Below are 22137 nucleotides of genomic sequence, written 5' to 3' on the forward strand. Positions count from 1 at the left end.
AGTGAATGGCATCGTCACGGACCATCTCCCTCACATAGGGAGGCTATTAAACCGCCACACCACCTTACATCAACACACACAAAGGCCATATAATCTACAGCCTCGCCAGGGGCCACAGGATGCCCTCTTTTCAATTGTTTTAATTTAACGCCCTTCACAAAGATATCTCTTACAGCTAACACAATAGAAGCCAGTCATTTGCATGCAGCACAGTGATTGTGCAGCTTAATGTGAACAAAACAAGGCCTTTCCTCCTGGTGCAGCTCTCACAATAAAAGAAATGCTGGAGCAGCAGTATTACTGAATAATATGCGGAGCCAGTCAGAGCAAAACAGTTTATTTTCAGATTGTTGTCACGAGGTTCAATTACCAGCCCGAGTTCTGGGGAAAAATGTGTCTTCAGGCTACTGATAGACACGCTGATTCGTGTCAGCTCCCATGCCTGAAGGCGTGACTTCTCTGAGTCAGTGTGTGTGTGTGTGTGTGTGTGTGTGTGTGTGTGTGTGTGTGTGTGTGTGTGTGTGTGTGTGTCTCAAAAAGGCTAGAGCAAGGAAGAGGCAGCAGTTTTAGGACAAAGATGGTTAAGTATCAAAAAAGTTCACATTAAATAGTTACTTCATGCCCTGAAAAATGATGTTTTAGTGTTCAAACCAGTGTAAATCTAATATTTATTTTATGAGATTGCATTTATGCGTATTCTACATGTGCTCGGCAGGTTGTGGTGTCGACCAGCAAAACAAGTTCCCTGACAGAACTGCAGTCGATTTGCGAGACTCTTTCTGACAGAACTGGAGCGCCCGCTTCACGCAGCGGAGAAAATAATCTGAAAGGATTTCTGTCGCAGGCTTTTCCTCTCCTGATTAATCAACATCCAAATCGAGGGGTGGCACAATTTGGAAGAAATGTGTCTTAATCACAAGCCAAACTAATGATAAATGATTACACAACACCAGCGACGTGTAATACCTTAACCTGCTCTGACTTGTCTGAAATTACACAACTAAACTTTATATAGACACATTAAAAACAACGCAGTGAGAAAAGTATAAAAGAACTGGAAAATAAACAAAAAAAAGTTCAGGAAACAGGAGTAAAAGACAACAAATTCATTATGTGGCAATTTAGTTTGGTTTCAATCAATTATTCAGGGTTCAAAATTTAAAGCTGAACCTTGAAAGCCAAAATAGTGCGACAATGATTAATGAGATCAGTGGAAGTAGGGAGGTAATTCAATATTTTCAGGTTGTCAATGAAAAATCCTCATTGAATAACATTTACAGTTGGATCTCCTGTAAGGAGGACCGCTCTGTAGACCAACTAATCTCTGAAGCTGTGGAGGGAGGTGAGAATAACAGTAATATGGTCTCTTCTTGATCCTCATTAAAGTGTAGACGCACAATTCTGAACTAGTTAGACACGGTGAAGGAGAGTGATACCAACATATTCAATTGCAGTTACGGAGCAAGGTGGTTAGATATGACAGCGAGGACTACTTTCTCCGGGTAAAAAAGACACAAATTTTCATACTGTAATACTCAATTAATATCTGTCAATGGTGAAAATGTTCACAAAGTTTGAATCAAACGAGGTTACTTATTAACAAGAAAAAAAGTTCTGAGACATCCAGGAGTTGATGTTCTGATTTCAACACATGAATATTGTCCAAAAATTGCCTGTCTGTTTTCTCAAAAACAGCGAGACCATAAGAGACAGAAAATGTTGTAAATAACACCACACAACATCAAAAACTAAGACTACAGCTACAATACAGACAAACACAGCTATGGATTTCTAGCTAACTCCACGTAAGTCTACAGGCATACCGTCTTATTTGAGAGCACTTTGGACAGGTCAGTGTGCTTGGTGTTCTTCAAGATGGCAGTTTGAAGAAGAAACATACAAGTCTTAATTTGACATCCAGCTGTTAGCAGTTCACGTTATCCTAATTAAAAAGCTAATCTAGAGAGTGATAAAGATTCTGTATAGTGGACAATTGTAAATTTAAGCATTATTAAACCACTGATACTAGAGCAGACGAAATGCTTCACAATTAATGTGACATCTCTTATCAAGTAGGAAAACAGATAATGCATCCAAAATACAGAAGATTTTTAGAGGATTCCTAATCTATCTGTACTGGTTGTGGCCTAGTGTTAAGCTTTTTACAGGGCTTTTGCAGAAACTGGGCTACCCTCTGCACAGAATGGCATTTAGGGAGCCACACAAGCAGCACACAGGCAGAGGCAAGAACAATGAATGCAGAAAAATCCATTTGCTCCAAGGAAAGGAGAATTCAGTCTCAAGCGAGGGAGGGGAGGCTGACAGTACAAATAATTCACATCCCCGACACAGACAGCGGGACAAATAAACTGGGCAGCGCTAGCAGGGAGGTATAAAGTACAATGAGGCAGGGGCAGGGATTGTGTATGTGTGTGCATTGGGGGGGGGGGTGAGGCTGCAGAAAGCTGACTGTGAGCCAGCAGAGCAAAGCTGAGACCTGCCTGCTGTCGAAGATTGGCAGACAGGAGAGTAGATGACTATGGACGAACACCAGGACAGAACAGAAGAGACAGTCAGCCTCAATGAAGACACTCTGACCTGTTACACATAGTGCACATGCTCGAGTGATGACACAAGGGTAACATCTGGAGGCAGCACACGCTTACAAGTGATGTGAAGTAGCAGTTAATGCAGTTAGAAAGTGAAAACAACAAAAAAAAAATTACTTGTAAAATGTCTTACTTTTGAGACAGCAGGCAACAAAAAACAACTCAAACAATGAATAAAAATGGCTGACTGTTATAATTCAACGATCTCATATTAATAAGACATGTGCCTTGTTGAATCAATAGTTTTCTTTGTGTACAATGTCTTCAAGTTAACCTCTTCGAACAAACGGATTAAAGGTCACAGAAGTAAGAGTCGAAACATCAATGGAATGACAGGGAGGATTAGACACAACTGAATGGGATTTGTGCTCCAGAGCATATATTAGAGCATATATTAGCATGGGCTTATGAATTAAATGCTGTGAAATATTGTGTGAACAGGATTTGGAGTTCAAATGGTCTGTTTGGTGATAATAGAAACAAAAACACAAGAAAAGATTCATTCCATAAAAGGAGATGTTTCCATTTGCTGCCATCATCTGTCACAGGGAAAATAACTGTCCATCGTGTCATAATCATGTGCAAAACGAGCAATTCGAAAAATCTAGACTAATGGTATTTGCATGCTGCTGCAGAAATGTGTCTTAAGCCAGTCTTACAGACCTCATGACTCCACAAAGGGGCTGCTGAGGCATCATATGAAATGTGTGACTTCTCAAAATAATCACAGTACAATCACATTGGTCCAGCCGAACACTAGGTAAACTCAAAAAAACAAGTTCACTGTAAAAATATTAAAATCAAATGAACACAATTAGTTAAGGGTGAATCTTTTTAACCATCAGAGGTCGTAAGTGTGTGCATCATACCGTAACGTGGAATGTCGGCCAGCACGTGTGATACCATTCCCAGTGATGGGGGACGGCAGGGTGCTTCCTCCATGCAGGTCTTCTATAGAACGGCTCCAGGGCTTAGACTTATCAATCACAGCCTCTGGGTTATTCTCCACAGAGTCTCCGTCAAACCTGTCGCACCGTGGAAACAAGGCATAAAATAAAACATCATGTGTTTTGTTGAACACAAAACATAGGGAAACCATTTTTGCAAGGACCCCAATGGTTGCTAAATGTATATGTCTGAACATACAGGTGAAAATAAACTGAAAATTTACTATTTTAATCATGACAGCAACAGTAAAAACACAACCTCCAAAGCAAGCTAACACTGATGGGCTAACATCAGTCTCATGCTACTTGTGCTAGCAAAAGGCCTCTCCTTGCCATTCATCAAGGCACTTTTACCATCAACCAATGGCCAAGCTAACCTCGCTAAAATAGCCTAGCTTGTTGGCAGCACTGACATCCTGTATCCACCCAATAAACCAAACAAGCGTTATCAGTTAGCAAGTCACAAAGCATAGCATAGCGTTAGCTGCTGATGTCCATCTATGACAGCTGAAACCATAAAATATACACATAGAAATACACGAATGGATAGATGTTATGAGCTAAGTCAATATGTCATACAATATGTACATTTTATAACATCAAATTACAGCTTTCGGTTTAGACATGGTACGTAAGCAAGAGGGCTTGTTTTGTTGTACTTGGCGGAAACTTTGAAAAGAGCTGCCAGTCACAGCATACCTGTTATGATCTATTTCAGTTTTTAGACTGGTGGTTTCCATGACTTCTATGCTGGTACTGCTGCAGTGGTAATGGGTAAACACAGTTACGACCAACCATTCATAATGTGGACAGACCATAATAACATATGGTGAAAGGGGGTGGGGTGTGTGTGTGTGTGTGTGTGTGTGTGTGTGTGTGTGTGTGTGTGTGTGTGTGTGTGTGTGTGTGTTTGTGGGGGGGGGTTGTTTAAAAATTTAACTGCGTGGCTCCTTGGCCCTGTACAGGACTGTGTGACTGACTAATAATCACATTGTCAGTCCATGAATAGAAGCCTATGATTGGTATAATACACAGTGCCAATGTGTCAGCGACGGGCCCCGAGTGACTCAGTGTTTCTGACAACCAGGCAGCAGCAGCAGCAGCAGCAGCAGCAGCAGGAGCAGCAGCAGCAGCAGCAGCGGTGTTGGTGGTGGTGCTGGTAGTGGTGGTACTGGCACTGTGTGGTGATGCATCAGTGGATGTGCTGAATAGTAGCATTGTGTTGGTTCTCAGCTCTGCATATAGACTAAAGAGGTAAAGAGAGAGAGAACTGGTAGTGACTTACGTGACGGCATACTGTGCAAAAGAAAGATACTCCACCAGCACGTCCAGGCCTTTGTTCTCTTCATTCAGGAATTCTCTCACCCACCTGAGGAGAGACGAAAACAAGGTTAACTCGGCAAGAGCTTATCAGCAAACAAACTCTTATAAATTTGTTTGATTAGTTTTTGGTTAGATATCCAGCACCAGCACCAACTTAACTGCTGATCTCTTTTGGGAAAATCACAGTAGAAAAAAAAAAAAAAACTATTACAACAATAAAAATATTTAAATACACACATAAAAGGAGTCATGAGTCTATAGATCTGGAAACATCATTTGCTGTTATGATAGCACTAAGATATTTGAGATGCATCTGTGTATAGAATTTTATATGTCAATTCTTTTTTCCCACACTCTATGCAGGCTTTGACCATACCTGACCTTGGTATACAGATGTTTCCAGATTATTCTCCTTCCACTTTCTCTCTTTTTGCCAAGAAGAATTGTAATGACCCATTTGTCAGACTTCAAAGCTTCCTGGCTCAGAGCAACAAACATATCACACATGCATGCTCAGGCATCCACACACATAAACAGAATCTCATTACTGAGTCTGCCTCTTTTCTATACTACACAAACCACACACACACACACACACACACACACACACACACACACACACACACATAGTTTCTAACTCTGATAAAAACAAGCCCCCAGAATGATCAAAAGCCCATTCTCACCTTCCTTATAGGCACTGAAGTGGGCCACCCATTCAGCACTTCGCTTGCATTCATTTTTTATTTTGGACAGAAAAGCCAGGCTTTTCGTGGGAAAGCTCCTGCTACCTTTGGCATGTTTCTGTTTGCCCTCCATATTCATAAGCAGCGTTAACTGAATCACAGGAATCACATTTTTATTTAATCACATCCTACGAAGGTGTCACGTCTTTTTATTGAAGCCAACTGCTTCGACAGGGCCTGATTGCTCAGTGATTAGAGAAATTTGCAGGGCATAAACATAATGACACAGGCAGACTTTCCAGTGGCACTGCTCTGGTGAAGATGAAGGTCTTAACTGCTTTAAAAATCTACTAGCTGTTTCTTTATTAGCTCCCCTGTGGTGCAACTGCATGGGAGCAAGTAAGACTAACGAGAGCGTCCAGTAAAGCGTTGCCTAGCGCCCCCCCCCCCCGTGTTTTAAAAGGGCTTGGAGGTGTGGCCTTGTCGGACCACATGGTAATCATTACCACAGGACACCAACTAACAATCCACCCATTCACCACATGTTGTTGGCCACTGAGTAACATGTGAGGAGCAGGCAGGGAGCTGGGGTTAGCATCAGCAGTGTGCGTCCAAGGACAATCTGCCCATTATACACAGTTCACAGGACAGATACATTTCTCTGTTTCACCTCTGAAAAGCAGTAATCATTCACTGTCTGAGCGAGTGACATATTGCCCCCACCACCCAACCTCTCCCTGTCCCATTGCCATTATGGTAATGCCTCATTGTGTAATCTAGATTAGGTCGATCATTAATGTAATCTAGTTTACCAACATAAGGTCACTAAAAAAAGAGTTAATCCTTGTAAACAGTGCCTCGACTGCTCTGCCAGATGGATGTCGTCTCATGTTGTGGTTGGAGTTTATTTTGGTTTGAGGAGCAGAATCTGATCAGTGTGTAAACAGTGTGCAGGCGTGTGAGAGACAGTGTTGTCAGGAACATGAGATGATTTGTGAATTTCTGTGAGAGTCAAACAGACAAACTGAAGTAAAGTAATATGTGTGTGGGAGGGTGGAAAAAAGAAAAACAGGGGATTTAAGAGGCATACATCAGATAGTGTGTGTGCGCGTGTCTGTGTCTGTGGGATCTTGTGATGCTTGTGTAACTAGTGTATTTTTGCCTCTCTGCTGTCACAACAGTCTGCGGCCAGCGAATGCTCTCATCGCTGCCTCCCACCTCCGACATCCTTCCCAGCTGCTAGCTCTCATCTCCATCCCGACTAATGAATCCTGAGGCCTCATTTATGAACCATCCACACAAATCAATTCCTAACAGACAAACCAACCAACTCTACTGTGATCTGTTTCTTTCAGAGTAAAATTATGACATTGAGAGAGTAGTTTTTTCACATATGAAGTAGTACATCCCAGCACTTGTAAACAGACTGACATCTAAAAATCAGTGTGGTTCCCCTTTAATGCAGTTATTTTGTCTTGCTTCTCTAGTACCACATTGATTAAGAACTCTTAGGTTTCAGTACCATTTGAATTGATTTAACTAAATGTGGTATATTGTCTGTTACTATATGTTGAAACTATTAAAAGTACTATACCCAGTATGTTTTTTGTGAACTGATTTTTTTATTTGGCCACTGCATAAAATAAAATCAGTTTTTGTCATTTATTTAGGAATTGTGTTGATAAATGAGACCCCTCAGTCCTACAGGTCCCAGAATGCATTATGTCTCATTAATGATGCTGAGCAATCCATCACAGTCTTTGGCTATCAGGGTCTCTAATCATACAAACAGAGCTTGTGATCTAGAGCAAGACAAAGCAAGACAAGACGCTGTATGACTCTCATTGAGATATTGATCTTTCATTGAGGGTGACTGAACAGCACTGGATCAATATCAGCTGCAGCAGGTTCAGGCGTGTTATATCCTGTAATACATAGCATTACAGAAGAATACTGAAGTGTTTTTATCTGTTTTGAAATCACGATGTCTTCAGTAACATTTACAAGAATACCTCTCCAGAGTGGCAGACTGAAACACTCATGTATCAAGTGGTGCAGCTAAGCTACTACAAAAAAAAAGTGTTTTCCTTCCTCCAGAGACTGTTCATGTGTCAGCCAAACAGAACAATCAATCGATTCATCTTTCCTCCATCGCCCCACGGCTTTCTGTGTAATATTAGTTGGGAGCATAGAGATGAATGGGGGGATGGTGGTGGTGGTTAGTGTCAGCGTCTGCGTCTCTGTCTGGAATGCCAGACTTTTCCCCCTGAATCTAATACAACCAGGTCCAGGACATTCAACACTACACAAACTTCACACAATCTTGCAGTGACTCACCCAATATGATTGGTCCGTAACGAAATTTCCAGTTCTCTCAGGACTTGGGTGGACTCCTGAACCCTTCGTCTGAATTTCTGAGGAAGGAAAGAAGGGGCGAGTTAATATTTCATTGCACCACTGGAACTGTAAATCATCAAGTGGTAGCATAGGGATGTTTTGGCTGGAGAAAACTGACAGAAAGGTCGGACAAACAGACACAGACGAAACCACAGTGACATTTAAATGTTAAAGTAGGAAAGTCCTGCTCTGATTAAAAACTAGGAAAATCAAAGTTGGGATTGGGTTGTTCTCATATATTTAAATGGGCCTTTTACTTGCCAGAAACAATTCAACAGGCTAAAAGAGAAGGCGAGCTGACTCACTGGAAACTGTCAATATGGAATAGCTCCTGTTATCTTGTTTGCCCATGTTTTCTCTTTATATAGCAGTAATCCCTCCTGGTCGCAGCGCGATAAAATCAAGTAACCTAATTGGTCACCTCTCAAGTCTTACCAGGACACCAGGCAGACACACATGTACACACACATACACATTCTTGGTCCTGTTACTGTGGCTACAGCGAATAGAAAGAGATGTGGGAGCGACGTGCATGAAGGTATCAGCTGCCAGTGAACAAAACAGAGAGCAACAGAATAGAGAACGTGAGCGGGTTCCTCTTTGATTTCATCCTCTGACAAGAGGTGATCTGCAAAAAAAAAAACAAAAACAAAAGGCCCTTCAGGCGGTTACACAACCGCAGAAACAAAACAGGCAAAGTGAATGACCAGTGGTGATTGAGCAGCCTCAGTGCAACAGGAGGGGGAAATCCCCGATGAGAGGGAGTGAAACTGTTACATCAGAGGAGAGAAGAAAAGTAAAATGTAACTTTGATTACATCGCTAGTCTTGTACAATACAATACATTACAATATGTCAAAAGGAGAGAGCACCATCTCACATTGAGCTGTTGTCTCTTGTGCTGTCAAAAACTTGTATTATAGTAAATATTGTAAAAAAAAAAAAAAAAAAAACAACTAAAAACTAGTTACTACTATTTTGAAATTGGGTTTCAACAATTTTTATCAAAGTAAAACAAAGTCCCTAGTGGCTAACCAAAACAACTTTGAACAACAACACTGCTGAAATGGCAAACAATTAATAAAAGCCATTTTTCAAGCAGAAACTCAAAGAACACTCAAATGTGAGAATTTGCTGCTTTTCTCTGTTTTTTTGTAAACTTAATATCTTTAAGTTTTGGACTGCCAGTGGACATTTTTCACTGTTTTCTGGCATTTCATAGAACAAATTTGTAAAATAATTACCAGATTGTGGAAAATAAAAACAATCATTAGTTTCTGTTCTAATCATGACTAATCAAGGGACTTTCATTGATGAGTTTTCTGTCCTTTTTTCAAGCAGTTTTGAGTTTGAGGAGAAGAGAAGAGAAGAGAAGAGAAGAGAAGAGAAGAGGTCCAAGTATCCACCCAGGGTTGGAGGGCCGGGTCACTTTCCATGATGTGTTTGTATCAGGGAGGAAACAGAGCTCAGCCCTGTGTTAACCTATTATTAACATTCACAGAGAAGAGAGCTGTTCCCACAGCAAGGGTCTCTCTCTCTCTCTCTCTCTCTCTCTCTCTCTCTCTCTCTCTCTCTGTAGCCTGTGTCTTTGGGCTTGGGCGGTGTGTGAGAAGATGAGAAACAGAGTGTTTTTATTAGGGAGGAGCCCTTTGTGTGTTTGTGTGGAAAGCAGAGCATATTTAGGGATACTGCGCAGGCTCCCAAAGGCCACCCCCCACCCCCCAATCCCCCCAACCCCCCCTCCTACTTCTTCTTCTTCTTCTCCCACCAAATGCCCTACACTCCACACTTTAAGTACTACCAGCTGCATCACCGAGAGCAGGAAGAGTGAGAGGAACCGACAGTGGGGAGAGAGGGTGAGGACGGCATGCAGGGAGAGGAGAAAAAGAGGAGGAGACGGGGAGGGAGCAGTGAAAGGGGAAAGTAATAGCAGGGAGACAGACAGGACAGAGAGTGTGGAGGAGGGAAGAGAAAAGGGAGATTTTGGGGAGTGTGAGCTCAGGAGGGGTCATCCTGGAAACAAATCAATGGCTGATACATTCTTGGGGACTAGTTGGACTGGAGCTCTTCCTCCTTGGCTGCCTATTGGCTGGGAGCTGCCCAGAGGAATGCACCGGAGCCTGCCTATGGAAAGCAGAGGCAATGACCTCCAGCTCTCTCACAGTGGCACAATTGTTTGAGTTTGAAGAAAAGGGGGATGGAGCGGGAATGTAGGAAGAAGCCCATAACTCTCTTTTCCTCCGTGCTCTCTTGTGCTTCTTTTTTGTCTCTCCCCTGTTCTCTGTCCATCTTTTTCTCCCCCTCTGCCCTTTCTCTGTCATTCAGCTTTTCCCTCCCTTCTCACTTTACTCTCTCATTCAACTCCTGTGTCCCTGTCTGCTTCAAGTTTTTGAGCCAGGATCAGGCAGAGGCAGCAACTGAAGTCAGGCTGATTTTCCAAAATCCCACGTATCAGCCCATGAGACTAAACATTCAAAATAAGACGATAAAATGAACAAAGAGAGGTTTAGGCAAGTCTCTCAAAGGTCGTCTCATCAAGAATGGTTTAATATAGACCCAACAACCAGTTGGCCATGTAACCAGCGATGAGATTAAGCAAAGAGAGGGAGGAAATGACTTAGATGAAGTCTGACAGACAGACAAACAGACATTAGTGGCTGTCTGATATGGATGAGGTCCTTCAGCCATGATTGTGTTGAGTGTTGACACCCAGAGAGGTGGGTGGACCTTATACACTTTCTTGCTGAGAGTTAAAAGAAAAGATCGACACCACTCTCTCTCAGTTAGCATAAAGATTGGAAACCTGGGAAACGGCTAGCCTGATCCACTCCAGGGGAGAGTAAATACCACCTACTAGCACCTCTAAAACTCACACAACATTCTATATAATAAATGGATATGAGGGTGGTATCAATCTTCTAACTGTCAGAAAAAAAGTATATAAGTGTATTTCCAAAAATTGTCAAACTATTCTTTGCAACACCCACATAAAAACATATGTTGCTCAAAAGCACTCCAACAGGAGGAAGGGAAGTGAAATCCATCTACATTTTCACAACCACTCTCAAAATTCATAGCAGTTATCAAAAAGGCTGCATCTCTAACCTTGAGACTGCCCTGGCACAAACTGTCACGCTTTAACCTCTACATTGTTATGTCGCTTACATCTCCTTTAACCTTCGTCACTCCTGCCTTTAATCACTTCTACTTGTGTGTAATCTCTCAGACATTACATTAGGATCCAGAAATCACAGGAGTGTAGCAGTATCCCAGACCAGTGGTTCCCAAACGATTTACCCTGATTCCCCAAACTGGCCTATCAGATGAACTCAAGAATAGCGCTTCATCAGAACTACCTATGAAACCTGTTTCGTTTGAAATGACATGTTCACAACCGTTAACATGCAACAACATTAGCTAACTATTTCAGTCATTTATACCAATTACCTTTAGCTAACTGTTTCCTTAAAGCTAATTACTTCACCGTTGACTTTTAGCTAGCTATTTCAACTATTTATCCATTACTTTTAGCTAACATTAACTATTGAAGTGATTTTACTTTTAGCTAACTTAAGATTTTAAATCTGCTTGCTTGCTGATTCATATCGCAACACATGTTGGTAAGGTATCACATGGATGGATGCATGGATAAATGTTTTTCTCTTAAAATTTATTTACTCCACAATGTCTCCACAGACTACACCTGGCAAACATGCAGAATTACCCAATAGTTATAACGTTTGGGAATCACTACAAACATCAATATTTCAGGTCTGAATTATATCATAAGAGTTACTGCACAACACATTTTTGCACTTTTTATGAAATGAAGCAGAGCAATGTAATGTAAATTGTGTGTAAGTGCTGTGATTCGTCAGAGTTTGTGTGTCCATATATGCCTCAGTGTGGGCCCATTTATTTCTCTTTTTCGCAGAGTCATCTCTGTTCATGCTGTTCTAGCTAAAATTTTAACACCAGTCAGTGCAAATTCAATTATTCAGTGATTTGTTATTCTGGCAGAGTCTATTGGTTAATTTGTTTATCACAGAGACTGGTCTCCCAGCACTCCCCGCACAGCTCTCACCCAAGCCAAAAAGACTTAATTTTGGCAAAGCCTGAGAGCTGGCTAATACTATGCTTCATGGAGTCCCTCTGCTTGGTCCCTTCTGCAGGCAGCCAGGGAAACAGGCAGAAGTGGCTGCTGAGATGACATAAGACCATTTTTCATCATGTGGCTCAGACCAACATATCTTCTGGTACTTCCTGCCATGCTGCAAGGCAACGTCAATACAGCAATTAGTCTGACAGTCTGCAACACTGTTATTCTCTCTTCTCCCTGCCTTCAAGTAACTGTTGTGGTTTTTTCCCCCCATTCCTCTCCTTCACAGAGAGGTCGGAGCACGCTGTCAGCCACAGAGCAGCATCACTAGGGATCGGTGTGTCTTGCCTAATGACTCTTCAGCTGGGCAGAGGTTTCACAGACCTGGGCGTTCCAGATAAACAACATGTCTCCGTTCACACTAAACCACACAGTTGCCTGTTTTGTAACTAAAGTTCCAAAGCTGTCTCCTCCAGAAACCCTGTGTGCAATCTTTCCTCTGCTGTAGTAGGGATATCCTGGACAAGAGATAGAGGGTCAGAGGGGAAGGAAAAGCTGCAGCTGTGGAACAGCCAGGCCAGTGGAAAAGGACAGCATGTTAGCAAGAGGGGGCTCACCTTTCTTGTGACTGCTGGGTCTAGATAACTCCTCAGCTTTTGGAGGTACGTGTGAGGCGGGTTTTTCACTTGGAATCGCTCCTGTCAAAAAGAGGAAAACAAAAGAATGACATGAGGAAAAAAAAATGGGAAAGACACAGAGAGTGGAACTTAAACATTTGAAAACATTTGTAGGAAAAGGACAGAAGTTATGAAATCACACAAGTAAAACATTTAACAGTAATATTATGAATCAAGCTTTGATTTTAGACAGCTCTATAGCTTTGCATGATACACATGATGTAATAAACAAAAATCACACCCTCACAAGCCTGAACACATGTCCAGTATACAGTAAACTGTTGTTGACACTAAAACCATCAGATTAAAACTGAACAAGCTTTGATTAAATTACATCATCATGAGTCATCTTTCAAATGATGGAAACCCCAGATCACATTCCACTTTAAGAGGATGAATGGAAATAACAACGATTCCTCCAATAGCAACCTGCTTTAGTGGAGGCTGACAAGCTTTTTAAAGAGGTCACGTGTGCTTTCTTTGCTAAGGTGTAATGAATAAGCATCTATGGACCAATTTTTCTTGGACATTTCAAACTAATTTCTGGGCCCATTCAAGGTTAATTTGCAATATGTGTTTCATTTTAACAATTGTACTGTACTGCAGCTGCATGTTTTTCTATCCGCATAATATTTATATTTTTAAGTTTTTTTGGGGGGCATTTTTTGCCTTAATTCAGATAGGGACAGTGAGAGAGTGACAGGAAATTTGGGGAGAGAAAGGGGATGAGATGCAGCAAAGAGACTCGAATCCATGGCCGCTGCAGTAAGGACTGAGCCTAAGTAGTACGCTCTCTAGCAGTAAAGCCACCGGGGGGAAATTTAATTTCTACATTACAGTAGTCATGTTTAGCTGGCAAACAGGTGGATGAGAGCAGGAAGGTGATGAACTCTGCAGAACCCCAGTCACAGTTTGAACACTGAGCAAGGAGACTGTGAAGGACGTTCAATCTGCAGGAGATCATAAATGATATTCCTGTTAATTATCGTCATTAGCTTTATTGTGCTATTAAGCATAAACTGCCTTGGGGATTGCGACCAAACCTGTGTGGTTGTGTGTGTACCCTGAGATATGCCAGGAACAGGTTTTAGGTCAAATCCCTCATCATTGTGCTCTAAATATAAATACAACAGATTAGTGCTGGATTTGGCTCAGTGTGTTGAGCGGGGAAACTGTATTTGGATCGGGCTGAGCGCCACACCACAGCAGCATGAATGGTTCCGGTTGGTGATTTACCCCACTGCACCGCATCAGAAAGTATGAGGCGGAAGAGCATGTCTTTTATTCGTCACAAAGTGTGGGCAAAGACATGGAGACATGTTCTTATTTTGTCATCTAGCTAGGACAGCTGACTGACTTTAAAGAAATTACCTTCAAGGAAAAGTCCACCATTAGACTCTCTCTGTGTTTAATAACAGAATCTGATTTTCAGGGCATACCAGAGTATGCACGGATATATAAGAATCAGTTTCTGTGTGGTTGTTTTTTGATTTGCTCCTCACGCGAAACATGTTCACTTAAGCTAGTATGGTGCATGCATTCATCAGCTCATGGAGGGCTCTACATCCGCATGCCGAGAGGTAGCTCCACTGTTTTCTGAGTCAATGAGTATTTCTTCATACATTCTGTTATTTGGTGCAAAGGACACCAGAGTTCCCTGCAGTATTTAATAGTGGAGGTGGGCCACCTAGCGTGAAACAAAAACCACGTCACCTACCCGTGATTATTGTTTAGGTTGTCGTGAACTTAAGTGAAGATGAGACTAGATGCATCGGGATACGGGTGCTTTACCACCATGGCTAAACAAACTCCTAATTTGGAACGCTCCATTCCCCTGCTGTTCATGTGGTTCAGTGGTCACCTTCCACTTATTTTCCTGTCATAACCTTCATAAAGATGTTCACTATCTAGCTCCTGATCGAACCCCACACTGTGCAGAAGCACCAACCAACAGGTGGGATTTGAAAGTATAGTGACAAGGACGTGATCCCTCACCAGCTTCCCACTCTTAAACAGAAACAAATGTTTTCAGCGAGTCACACGAGTCAGAAGCACCACAACTGTGAATGGAGCCCTGGATCTCTGCAGTGATGAGGGAGAATTTTGCCTCCGTGCACACCAGTATTTTCACTCACTTCACCTTGGTGTACTGTAAGCATATCCCCTCAACCAGCCTTGTCCACTTCTAAACTTCCTACACGTCCCACAATGCCCCATGGAAATGGACTGTTTTTTTTCCCGGTGAAATAAAGTATGCTGATTAGTAAGACATTTCTATGCTTATTTCATGTTGCTATATTTATGTCTCTACATTTTCATACATAGTGTGGCCACAGTGACAAAAAAGCATTGTATTATAATGAAATTCAACACCACAGGTTACCATAAATTACTTCTTAAAAATGACCACAGAGCTGATTCGCCCCCTCTCTGACAGTCTCAACAAAATTCAATTATCAGCTTCATAAATGTAGCCTTTGTTGTAATGCTATTATAAAAAGGTGTTTGCCCTCTGTGTACAAATACTGGACTAAATGCTCCCAGCTTTGCTGTGTTTATCAGCAACATTACATTTCTCCCAGCCACAGTGTGACTTTCTCACAAAAACAGGAAAGACGACGGAGAGAGAGCTTTGCTGTCATGGACACAGCTGACACCAACAAGCAAACAGGACAGCTTGGTGCTGTTTGAGTTTCGTCACGAAAGAATTAAGATAAAAATCTGGCTGTCTGCAATGTAGTAAATGAGCCGACACGTGCTGAATATACCCTGTTGCATGTAAAGAAATGTGAGGAATGGAAACAGGCTGTAAATACATGAAGCAAGAGAGTATATTATAGAGAACACACGGTTTTAAGAGCTCATATAAACTGGTTCAAACATGCTCTCTGTGGCAGTTTTAGAGTTTGTCTGGGAGAGCTGGTTTGTGTTAAATCTGAGAGGCGAGTTAAACCCCCCAACCACCCACCCACCCCACCACACCACACAGCCCCACCCCCCCACCACACAGCCCCACCCCCCTCTGCACCTGAGGAGGGCAGCAGAGATTTAAGAAAGGGAATCGCTTAACAAGAAAGTGGGCAAGCAGTTGTTTGCCATTTGTTGTATTCGGACATGCTTTGGGTGCATTCAAGAACGCATAAACACCTATTTATATAAACGATCTGACAGCAATGACTTCATCATATCCTTGTCTTTGAACTCTGGATGTCTTAACCTTGTTTTCACATCAAGAGAATCCTCCACCTTTCAGAAATCCTCATAATTGCCTGAAAAACATTTAATATTTCAACCTTTGGCAGCATTTGCAGTGTCTGTTTTTCAAAGGGGATGTACCTGTCATCTCTGCTTCTCTGCCTCCCTCCATCACTGTTGCCATGGTTATATAAAGAGATTCACTGTAGCTATGACACAGAAAAGACTTTACTCTCAGAGCTGCCTGTGCTGTCATGGGTATAGGCTTGATGGGAAAACAAGAGAGGGATAAAGATGTTGCTCAGTAATATTCTTTTATTATTTCTATCAATGGGAAAAAATGAAAATGATGGTCTTGCACCAAAAACACAAACCTTTTGGTACTTCATTTAGGATTTATAGTGCTGTATAGTTCAGAAACTTAACACCCAAAGTCGATACCTGTATTTAAACATGGATAACACTGACTTGATGACACAAAAGTATCTGCATTTTGTTCTGTTTTACAGTTAGTGAGCCACTCAAGACGACAGAGAGCTTGTCAGCAAAATCACTGGCAATGTTTTTTGTTTTTATTTTAGACAAACAAAAAAAAAAAGCGAAACCAACTATTTTCACTTCAGGTCCGACAGAGGAACATAGAGTCCACTCTAAAGTGAAAGAGGATCTGTGTCTGCTGGGCAGGAGCCCTGTGGGCTCTCTCTGGCACCGTTCGCTTCAGGGTCAGTGGCTATCAATACAGTTTGAGTGGGTGGTGGTCTTGATCTCGTCTCCGTTTTTCTCCTCTGCTCAGGGATGCAGAAAAACTCTATGGCATGGAGGTTGCGGGCTGAGTGGAGCACTCAGACCACAGCTCACTGCACAACGTGCACCCTCTTATTTCACTACACGCAGCACTGATGCCAATAACAGGCGGAGTTTTTTAACTGCCTAACTGACGTGTGCTCCCTGCTGCGCCACTTAACCCACTTGACCAGGGAAGTCAGAGCCGTGTTTAAAGACCAGGAGAGGCTTACAGGATAAAGACAGCGCAATGGAGCATGGGTGCTGTGTTCACGACACACAGTGGGGCAGACCTTCTCCTGGATTAGATATTCAGTAGATAGTTGAAACTTTCTGTTACGCAGCAACACTTTGTGTTTACTCTGTTAAACTGTACAGGAGGCTGAACCGTATACCTAAGCTTAATTAAGATTCTGATTTTTAACATTTCTTCTTGTGAGTCTGGTGACTATACAGCCACAGTTCATTAACTGTGACTGGTACAGCAGCTACATCACATCATATCATATCATACAGATGAGTGATGAGTGACTGATGCCCACCTGATCACAGATGAGTTCCCACTTCTTCTCATTGTCATACTGCCGCAACAGCCGCGCTTTGTCTGGGGGAAGATTCATCGAGTTCTGAAAGAGAGAAAAAGGTCAGAGTTAATTGGATGCAGATAATGAAATATCAAGAGTCACATGAGCCCAGTAAAAACTGAAAACACACACCAACGCAAATAATGAAACTCCCACACAGGAGGGAAAGGAATGTAAGGAAAATGACATTTTTTTACTGGAAGATGGAGATTTCTTTAAAATTTGTTACAGAGAGATAAGACATCATCTTACCATCCAGTTTTACACACCGATTACTCACTCTACCAAGACCTTTGCACCTGGAACCAAACATCTAAAACAATGGGTTGCAGATCTGCACTCAGGTTTCATAATCTTTCATTTTACCAAGTATAGATTACAGAAGTGTAAGTGTGATGGTGTTTCGTGGAAAAGGTCACAAAATATCAACAGGTTTCTTCTTCTTGGGAGCAGGAATGTACAAACCACATTTTATGCAAAACTGGCCATTAGTTTTCAAGTTACAGTATGTTGGTCAGTAATAAATAGAGGAACAAAAATGGACATATAACCTTTATCCTTGCCCTTAACTGGGGTAAAAAAGAAACAAGACAAATGCCAGCCTAGACTTTTTGGGGGCTTTTTCCTGATAGTGGACTGGAGAAACAAAGAGGAAATATAAGGAGATAGCGGGGGAATGCCATGTGACAAAGGTTTGAACCAAAGAGGGGACTCTGTAGTTACGTGGCTTAAGAGATGTTTTATTGTGTTCATTAAAGTAGTTAAAATGTTGCACTACACACCCTGTTCTCTGTTAAGAAATTATATGTTAAAGAAAGTTAGACTGAACAAGTCATTTGTTTTAAGACTATTTCAGCACTGACCGGACACTCTGGCAAGTTAAACTGCAGCCATCTACCACACTCACTGAGCGGCTCCACTGCCGACACTGGAAACTTATACGTTTCTTGCTCAGGAGCACCTTGGAAACTGTTGTTAAGGAGAACCCAAAGCAAATCTTCATTCGCTTCCCCTGACAAGACTTTTCCTGTCAATCCAAGTTAAAACATCTCACTAAATCTTTTTACCTCTCCTAGAAATACAGTTACCAACTATATGGCAGACAAAAAAGTGACTCATGAGAAAAATTTCAAAATATCTGCCGTGGGAAATGCTGCAGAGGAGTCGGCTGGGGAAAACAGGTCTGTTGTCTGAGCTTGACCTCGTCATAGTAACCAGCAGCAAATTTATCCAGCTGTCATTTAACACCTCCTATGCCTTTAAACATGGTCTTTTTACTTTCCCTTTCTCCTTCTCCGGATTGCATTAGATAAAATAGTCCCCTTTTGAGAAATGTGTGTTGTTCGGGACAAATCTAATATGACCCATATGTTGTTTAACACTCCATGTCTGACACTAAGCCCCAATCTTCCAAAAACTGTTACACAACTCCTTTTCTTTATCCTGCTTTCCTTTATCAACATTTGCCTCATGTTCGAACACCTCTGCAGTTGTCTAAGATTCGGCTCTTTCCATTGTGATTCACCCCGCCCTCGTGTGAATTAAAAAGGCGTGAGACACTTAACCAGCAATTAATCATACCACCTACAGTATGTAGAGTACATGGGCAAATTAGTCCGCAAAAAATTAAGTAAAATAAAAGTGTGCGACCCAGCTGGAGATCGGTTAGGCTCCAGGGCAAACAAAATGAATAAAAAAAACTTTCCTATAACAGTAAATAAAAGCCACAAATATAAAAAGTGTTTCATCTGCAGCTTTCAGTTATAAAAGATATAACAAATGGTTTTGTGAGAATGTTTTCCACTAGTAAAGGGAAAAAAAAGGGGGGGAAATGTGGCCATTATGCACAGCTCAGCTTGGGGTTCTCTTTCCCCTCCTCATTCGATGGGCTGGTTCATCTATCAGAGTGTGTTCGGCTCACAGCCTCCACTGGATTTTCCAGCAGAGCTCACAGGGGGGAGTGAGAGGAAGATGGATGAGCAATATGCCTGGATGAGGCCTATTTCCATGAGAGAGTAATACTAGGATAGAGTCAGACACTGATAGAGTAGTCTGATCCCCGACTTGCTTTGGAGTTTTGTTTTATTGTGGTTCTGAAGTTGCTTTAGAGTAATGCTTTATTTTTCATATTCATTTTGTAGATACTATGGCAAAGCTATTGATCTATACAACCATGCATTTTAATATTGACAGAGTGCATTTGTAAGAGTAAATCAATGCAGAGAAATGTGCTCGGAAGGCGCAGGGAAGGGCTGGTACACATCTTTGTATCTTACTAATAGCTACTGAGAGGAGGACAAACAAGAGCAGGTTTGAACAAACGGGATTAATACTAGTAACAACAGAACTAGAGCATGAGGACAAAAGGTTAACCAGTTTGTACACTTCTATGCTAAGTGATTATTTCATTGTGTTCATTACATAATGCTCTGTCCTTCACATGGCTAAACCTTGTTGCTTCTCTAAACAGATATAGATAGAGCTCAACTGATTTCCTTCACAGGAGTGCCAATGAACTGAGCAAAATGAACTGAAATCTCAAAATAAGAGTACAAGTATAAGAATAAAAGTTTTATTTATTTGGTATAAACACAGGTTGTAGCCCGTTGGGTCTCTTCCACACGAGCAACAAGGAAATTGCATTAGTATTCAGCAGACGCTGCGGGCCGGGCTGATTGCTGCTGTGCTGACTGCAGGGAATTGGGAGTCAGGAGGGCTCTATTGACTCAGTCTGGCTGCTAACCAGATGAGTAGAGTTAGTAACCAGTTTTCCTCCCCAAATACATTAAAAGACAATCTGATACCTGAGTAGACTGTAACATTAAATGACAGGAAAAAAAACCAGCCGTCTCGGTATACAACACACAGTATAAGTGCAAAAAAGGCTTTGACATTTTGTGTTGGCTTATATTAAAAGGAGGGTAAATCATTAAGTCATTTCTAGACTTCTGCCTTGTTTTGTTTGGATGATGTAAGGGCTTGATATAGGTGTTGTGTAGAGTGGGCAGGTGGATTGGGTGGTTTGCTGAGTCGCTGCAAACGGGCTTCCTGCTTGGTGAGGCTCCAACTAAAGCAAAGAACCACTTCTAACCAGCCTTCATTTCATCCCAATGCTAATGAGCTGTGACAGGCACTCTGTTGGCCGGGGTCAGGTTACCTCACGTCTACAACCACACGATTTGTGCATGTGTGTGTTTGCGTGCATCTGTGTTATTAATGGGGTGCTGTTGAGGAGGGTGGGGCAGCTTTTCAGCAACGCTTGACAGCAGACCACCCTCATGGATACGCACACCTAAATTTGACCCATTAGTAAATCCTACAACAATTAAAGTGTTACTGCGATGGCGTAAGAAGGATTATGACAGGTCTGACCCAGTCAAAAGACAACGTCCAAAAATATCACATGGATCAAGGACAGTAACCAGTGACGCCCTGATCCAAGTATCAGTATCACTCTGATACAAGCCCCAAACACCAGATCTGATATCAGAAAAAATGACTAACATTCTGATAAACTGGTGACAAATGTATTGAAATTTATTGTGTTCAGCCACAGCTCACGTGATAACTGCAGCAGCTGCCTGCCAAAGTTAAACAGCAGAGTGCAAAGTAAATGAGTGTTTTATATTGAGGGATCAGTATTACAAGCTTCAAAAACTCACAGAGGTATCATACAAGAGAATTTAATGAAGCTACAAACAAGCAGCAAACATCAAGGGGACAATTGTGCGATGGAGAATCAAATCCTGTAGGAAACCATGACAAAGCATGAGAAACTCCCTCCAGACAACAGCAAAATGAAGATGACAAGAGGGGGGGGGGTTTCAACGCTGTACCATCCCCAGCTTCGCTTCATGCTGCTAAACTCACATTTCATCTCCAAAACAGCTGTTCCACATCTGTACTGAAAGCTAGCGAGTTCCTGTAGAAACATTTGGAAAAAGACAAAGCTGCGAGTTTTAGCTCCAACACGCCGTCCAGTATGATCACTGGCATGTTGTAAGGTCAGACACAATCTATTATCCAAAAAGTGCCACTGAAAACACCTGGCATTTTTCTATGTCGTAAAACACCCAGTGCTGCACGTACAGTGGGAATGTTTTTCCATGACAGGACAGCAAGTTGAAGGGTGCTGCTTGTCTTGATGATATGTTGGAAGTTTGCAGTAAACACCTGTCTCCTGCAGGTCTTCATCTAACCACTTCGCTGTGACTCTTCATTACTCTGTCTCTGCCATATTTAAAAGTGCTCTGCTAACCAAGAAGTTGTGAAAATGCCCCAACCTTGTGGTGAAAACAGTGAGGCTGATGACACAAACCACACAACTTGGATAAAAGGTGTAAACTGTTAATCTCTGGTCGACAATATCAAGGGTCAGAGTGGCTCCGCTGTGAGGCTGCAGCGGAAATGCCTGTGATCACGTCTCACCAAACCATGGTGCAGCTAAGGTATGCCAGATTAGACCAGGCCTTCAGTAACTATGACAACCAGTAGCTCAACGTTAACCGCTGCTACTAATATCACTAATGTCAGTGTTTAGCTCACATCAGGTCTTGAGGTTGATAGATATGGACAGAACCTATGAGAGCCCGTGTATCTTTTCATTAGGGAGCTTGAGTCATAAAAAGAAGTGAAAATAGACAGCTGGCCCGAAGACAACCAACCACCCACCACCTTCCAGGAGGTCTGAGGGAGACACGGCCTTCACAGCACAGCTGGCCAGAAAAGCAAACACACAGCCCACATGACGGACATGTTTTAGTTGCTAGTGCTGTGAAAAGATGTGGACTACATGTTGACAAAAACAAGAAGAAGAAAACTGTGGTGGTAGAAAGGTCATC

General features: G+C 42.0%; 1 protein-coding gene across 8 annotated transcripts in view; it reads right to left on the reverse strand.

Annotated features, from left to right (window-relative positions):
• fmnl2a (formin-like 2a) overlaps positions 1–22137 on the reverse strand; it is a 50743-nt gene that overhangs the window by 17418 nt on the left and 11188 nt on the right. For all 8 annotated transcript variants that reach the window (XM_056388767.1, XM_056388762.1, XM_056388770.1 and 5 more), the window contains exons 2-6: positions 17255–17338; positions 12675–12755; positions 7900–7976; positions 4842–4925; positions 3479–3634 (exon numbers count right to left, since the gene is read on the reverse strand). In XM_056388767.1, coding sequence (XP_056244742.1) covers positions 3479–3634; positions 4842–4925; positions 7900–7976; positions 12675–12755; positions 17255–17338 — 482 coding nt within the window. The remainder of the gene's footprint in view (positions 1–3478; positions 3635–4841; positions 4926–7899; positions 7977–12674; positions 12756–17254; positions 17339–22137) is intronic.

This window comes from Seriola aureovittata, chromosome 11 (assembly GCF_021018895.1).
Source record: "Seriola aureovittata isolate HTS-2021-v1 ecotype China chromosome 11, ASM2101889v1, whole genome shotgun sequence".
In the NCBI taxonomy this organism is placed as follows: Eukaryota; Metazoa; Chordata; class Actinopteri; order Carangiformes; family Carangidae; genus Seriola; species Seriola aureovittata.